This window comes from Acyrthosiphon pisum, chromosome A2, assembly GCF_005508785.2.
Source record: "Acyrthosiphon pisum isolate AL4f chromosome A2, pea_aphid_22Mar2018_4r6ur, whole genome shotgun sequence".
Lineage (NCBI taxonomy): Eukaryota > Metazoa > Arthropoda > Insecta > Hemiptera > Aphididae > Acyrthosiphon > Acyrthosiphon pisum.
The window spans coordinates 86,369,904-86,376,138 of record NC_042495.1 but is presented as its reverse complement, the minus strand read 5'-3'; the positions used below and the strand labels follow the sequence as shown (position 1 = coordinate 86,376,138).

The 6,235-nt window shown below is 34.1% G+C and overlaps 1 protein-coding gene across 1 annotated transcript in view; it reads left to right on the top strand.

The window, feature by feature from the left end:
* Positions 1–322: 322 nt before the first annotated feature.
* The window catches only part of LOC100161620 (probable serine/threonine-protein kinase nek3), a 131,583-nt gene continuing 125,670 nt past the window's right edge, over positions 323–6,235 (top strand). Inside the window, exon 1 of the mRNA XM_001944931.5 lies at positions 323–1,627. Within this exon, the coding sequence (XP_001944966.2) occupies positions 870–1,627 (758 nt within the window). The 5' untranslated portion in view covers positions 323–869. The remainder of the gene's footprint in view (positions 1,628–6,235) is intronic.

Genomic DNA, 6,235 nt, shown 5'->3' with positions numbered 1-6,235 from the left:
ACCAAGGTGTAGACATTAGTTATAACCTTATAACGTTTATGACGCTTATGATGAGTGTCTTACTACGTATAAATGGATTATCCCGTATATACACATTTGGATGATACTGGCTTACTCCGCTTACGGCTTTACTGCAGCAATTTCGATTTAGAAAAGAGTAATATTTTCTAAATCGTGGTGGCATCATATAAATACTAGTAAACCACCGTTAGATGGCGTTAGATGTTTCACGAACGAGTTTTCGCCCCAACTTGTAGTACAGCTCAGACAAACGGTACGCCGCCACCGCCGAGGCCGCGATTCAGTTAAAAGTCGTGTAGACCCTTCACGTAGCGGCGTTCAGTTCAGTGTACCGTTCGGCTCCATCCGCGAAAGCTGCGGGGCGACCGGGACACGTGTTGCTGTGCGCTGCCCTCGATACACGCGACTAAACGATAATATGAAAATTTGACTTATAATCATCATTATTTTTTGTACTCTCAATTGTCATCATTTTAATTATATTATTTTTATAGTGTGCTACCACATTTTAAAATATATATTGTCGTACACGTTGGCCCGTTCGTTTTTCAGTGTCGAGTACTCAGGTCGTATATAAAAAATATAAAATTACGCGTAAAAATAAGTTTCTGAAAATTTACGTCTGTTCCGGGGGGATAATATCGTACAAGTAGTGACGCGCTGCACCGCGCGCCGTCTCCGCGACTAATCGGCAGCGTGCGCGACGGCGGCGGTGCAGCCGGCGTTCGCAGACCGCACGTTGTGACTTCACGGCGTCCACCTGTTGCCGCCTCCGCATCGTCAGCAGTACCGACAGAAACAGCGACATAGACAGAAGCAGGAGCGGCGATCAAATCGTACACGCAACCATGTCATCGCACAGCAGTTCCATGCGGACGTTCCGGAGTTCCGATTCAGCTAGCGAGATCGGATCGTCCGAGACGTCGTTTTCCGAACGGTCTCAGCCGTACTTTGCGCTCTGCTCGCCCCGGTCTAAGTCGTCCGTTAACGTGTCCAACAGCGGTGGCGTCGCTGCCACTGCGGGTCCTGGTAGTACTGTCGGCGGGTCTAGTTCCATGTCATCCGGCATCAATCATAACAATAACAACAATGCCAACAGCAATATCAATAACTTCAAGCAGCCGGCTGCACAGCAACCGCCAGCGGTCGCGTACCACCATCAGCCATGCCGGCGGTCGTCCAGCGCCAAGGCGGCCAACAAGCCGCGACCCGTTGTCCGCCGGGACCTGGGACATGTCAACTCGTTTCCGGATGCGCATCACAACATGCATCATAAAACGCCACCGGGCGGCGGTTCGTCGTCCACGTCGTATTACACGCCACCAAGGAGCCCGTCGCTGAGCGTGACCACGCCGACCGACGGGCCACCGCGCCGAAGCCCCACAACCCCGTCGTCTAGTGCAGTGTTTAAATTTCCGTCGTCCGCGGGTTCCGCGATCACCGCCTCTTCGTCGTCTGGTGGCTCGGCCATTGTCCACCATTACGGCCGCAGCGGAGGCACCAACCCAAACACACCGAGGACGCTACCCAGGAGTCCGTCCACCGGTAGCGCCGCTACTTCCACGTCGTACAACACCAACAGTGATAGCGCGTGCAACACCCACAGGTTGGTCCACATTATTCCTTTTCGTTGTCGCACGTGCTGTTTCGCATTAAGTAATATTATATTATAAGTACCTATACCGACCGTAACCTATTAGGTACCCATACTTATTGAGCACGTTCTTGTAAATTATACATTACTATCATGCAGCGTTGCATTATTTACTTATCAAATAAGTAAATTTGATAGCAAAAAAAAACTTGATGGTACATAACATGAATGGCGTGAGGAAAGAGGCCCACCAGTGCAGTGGATACCCTCTAACTTGGGGTTTATCAACATTTAAATTTAAAACAGTACCTGTTTTTAATGTTTATTTTCATTTATAAATATTCAGTGGTGGAACTTGATAATAAGGGGTCCATGTGAAAAATTCTAGACTGGGCTCCTTACCTGCTACCAAAAATATTGTTTCCTTATAGTTAATAATATTATTATGTACATATTTTGTAAATTTGTATTCATAGTTTGCATAAAATTCTTACTCCTCAATTTATCGTAATAGGTATAGAATTATAAGTATAATACGAATGTCAATATTTGAGTTAAAATTGCTAATGATGATTGATATTATTTCAATAGGTATTATAATTATTATTTTATATACACATTTTAAAGTGTGAGATCGATTTGTGAATGACTGAACCTTTTTTAAATATATAATATTTTTATGCCAGGCAAAAAATAGGTTTATCTCATTATGTGTACATTTTTTTTCTCGTGTTACCGCGTGAAAAAATATTACCTAATAGGTAATATATGTTTCTTTATCACAGTTATTTTAATTTAATTTTCATACAAAGAAAATCAGTTTAGTCTGTTAAAATAATGTATTTTTTAATGAATAGGTATATTTTTTTTATTGTTGGGTGGATTTTACTCTTAAAATCATTCAAGATTTAGATAGGTACTTCGGTCAATTTATTATTCAATGATGAGTGATGACTGATACACGCAAATGCGTAATACATATATATTTTATAAATGGATGATATATATTTATCGAGCAATCACATCTACATTGTTCTGAGTAAAGTTGATGGTACGCTCTATATTTTCACTTTTATATAATTATTATGGTACGAGCTAAATATAAACGAATAAAATAAATAAGTAGGTACTTGTTGGTAATAAATAAGGATGTTTTTATATTAGGTAAGTACGACCATTTAGTATAATAATAATAATACCTAATATTATTATAATAATTAATAGTTACATGCACGTAAACCGCAATTTGTAGGACAGATTAAAAAATTCGTCTTAGTTATGTCGTAACAGGTTGATAATTGATATAATAATATATAATATATAGGGTGATCCACCAACATAGGCGAATCGAGGAATTTATAGTAGGGTGTGCCTTTACCTCAAAAAGGCCCTCTGTAATTCAAAATACCTCTCAGTTATCATACGTTTAAGAGAGGTTTCCTATTTGAAATAACAATATTAATAATATTAAACAATATTAAGATTAATTTTTATTAGTTTAGATGATATTTTTCTTGCTGTAAAATACACATGTAATGTTTAAAAATTATTCAATTTAATAAACTACAACTATTGCAAAGTTCAATATATGTTACTCAATTATTTTTGGACACACTTACAATCAACAATTAAATTGTTAATCAATTATGTTCAAAACTCTTGGAAGTTTAATATAACATCTTAATTTTATCATCATTAATAACAAAGAATTGTATTAAATTTATAATATAACTGGTAGTAATCAACAACTATTTTTTATAGGTACATTTTATAAAATGAATCTGTTTTGGTTAGGAGTCATAACTTTGAACTCTTCAATTACAATATTAATTATGTCCACTGAGTTAATTCCTGCTCCACAGATAAAAATAAGAGAGATTCTAAGCGATCTTGAGACATAGCGGACCTTAACTTAGACTTAACAATAGTCATTTTTGAAAAAATACGCTCACATCCACAACTAGTTACGGGTATCACTACAAACATTGATAATACTTGATTGAAACTGTTAAATACATTTTGTCAGTTTGAAACAGCCAACCAATCTAACCATTTATAGACAGTATGTGAACATGTTCCGGTTGGAGTATTAATGATATTAATTAATGCAATTTATCATAATTAAATACCTAGATATTTATATTATTTATTAGTATTAAGTTCTTGAATCAATTTTGTTTAAAAACTATTGTTTAATGAACCTTTCACTTTTTTCAATTTTCTTCTTTTTTTTTTGTTTTAACACTCTTATTGAGGACCACTTGAATTCTTAAGCTTAAACGATATGATATTATACTTTATACTTCTGTGTTAATACGAAATAAAGTATTTTTAATTTTGTCAATAACCATAAAAATGATAAATACTGGTAAAATTAAATTACATAATATTGGCGATTGAACCGTCCCCATTACAGCTTATCACTTTCAAGTTTCAAATTTCAATCGCCAATAACTAATAACTATGATTATAATTAATGACTATAAATCACGGCTATAGCCGTGCTATAAATAAATAGACAAACCTCTTTTCTAGATAATAATGTTGCTGATCTCTTATCAACTATGCTTAGGTACCAGCTGGACAATATTTATTGACAATATTTGTACTCATAAAAATGTATTAAAATTAAAATACAAATTGTTTAATGTTTAGACATTAGATCCAATAACGTTGTAACTGAAATAAGTATTATGGGCCCTACAAAGTTTTTATTAGTCGCAGGGTGTGCCCTGGCACACCCGGCACATCCTGTAGATTCGCCAATGTCCACCAAGCATGTTTATTGCTTCGCATCCATTTATTTCTTTATTCAAATTTAGATATTTTGAATTTTCAAATAAATATTTTAAACATCATATTTTCAAATACTTACTTAGATTTTTATATTATTTAAGGAGTATCCTGGACTCATACCTACTAACTCCTTTTTACAAATGAGAAACATCATCTTTTCATCCTGTAAATTGTTAAGCAGATGATTTTTTTAATCGTTTTTATGTAAGTCTAAATCTAAATCTAAATTTGAAGTAATTATTTATATACTAAAGATAAAATGGTTCAATGGTATAAATAGGTTTGGCGGATATAGTGGATATAGTGGATATGGTATACGATGATATGAAAATTATAGTAATTGATATTTATTACCATTTTATAATTTGTAATAATTGTCCCAGGATAAAGTTCTTTTTAAATTGTTCTTATCAAAGTTTTTCTGACTTATATCAATGATAAACTATACTTACGTTCATTGGCGCAACTAGAGAGGGCTAGGGGGGCTAAGCCCCCTGACTAAGATTTAGCCTATCAAAAAATATCTCTTATTGATTTAGATATAAACCCTCTATGGGTTATTTTAAATAAATAGTTTATTTAAATAAAATTACTTTATTGTTACTTTAAAATTACCCCCTCCCCCAGAATTTCAACCCTAGTTGCGCCTATGCTTAGGTATGTACATTTACAATTTTATTATTTGTACAATTGTACATCAGATAGCATTGTATAGGTATGTAACTACATAGTTAAATCATTATATTTAAAAATGTATAGATTACAATATTATTAAAGGATTTAAAGAAACAAACATTTTTATTTGATTTTTTCAATACCTAATAAGGTAGAATGTTTTAATTTATAACGTCATGTGGACTACCATTTTGGAGTCTGTGTCTATTAGTACAAGATTCAGCTTTTAATGTTGTAGACCAGCGATTCCCAAAGTGTGTTCGGCGGAACCTAAGGGTTCCGTGGGATAATCTCAAGGGTTCCGCCAGATGTATGCGTAAATATTGAGAAAATTATTTTATATTTTATTTGGGAAAAAACGTTACTATAGTATAATATTGCTATAAAATATTCGTTTAACGGATATTGGGGTTCCACGAAACACGGAACTTTTTCTTAAGGGTGCCGTGGTCGTAAAAGTTTGGGAACCGATGTTGTTTAGCGCAAGGTGTCAGTATGAAGTGAGGATTACCAGATCAAATATTATCTATCTGAAGGTCATATATTCGAATGTATACTGTTTGAATGGTCATAATAATATGTTACACATGTTTTGTGTACGAAATATCAAGTGTTAGAACATTTGAAAATTGAAATAATATATATCATAAGATTACCTATATTATAACTTAGAAGGTTTTAATAAATTCAGTTATTATATAAATAATAATTTTAGAAGACAATCTGTAAGTATTTTAATATACGATTTGTGAGGTAAACTCGACATCTATATACAACAACCAATAGGGCAGTTAACTACTTTTCCCCTTTTTTCATTATGTTTTATAGTTGCTATAAAAATAGTTAATTTACTGAAATATCAAAATCATAATTCTTTTTTTTTATATAATAGAAAGATTTTCCTACAAAATAAATAATTAAATTATAAAATGTTATAACTTAAAAGTTTAAAACTATGTAAATATTTTAAAATACTTGATATCTATAAGTTAGAATTATTGATGAGCGTATACTAGGTACACAGGGTCGCATTTAGGAGGGAGCCCTGAGTACAACTGCCCCGGGCGCCAGTATTTTAGGGCGTCAAAATGTTGTGACAGAAATATGCTTACTTGTGAATTATTAAAATTGTATAATTTTAATTATTTT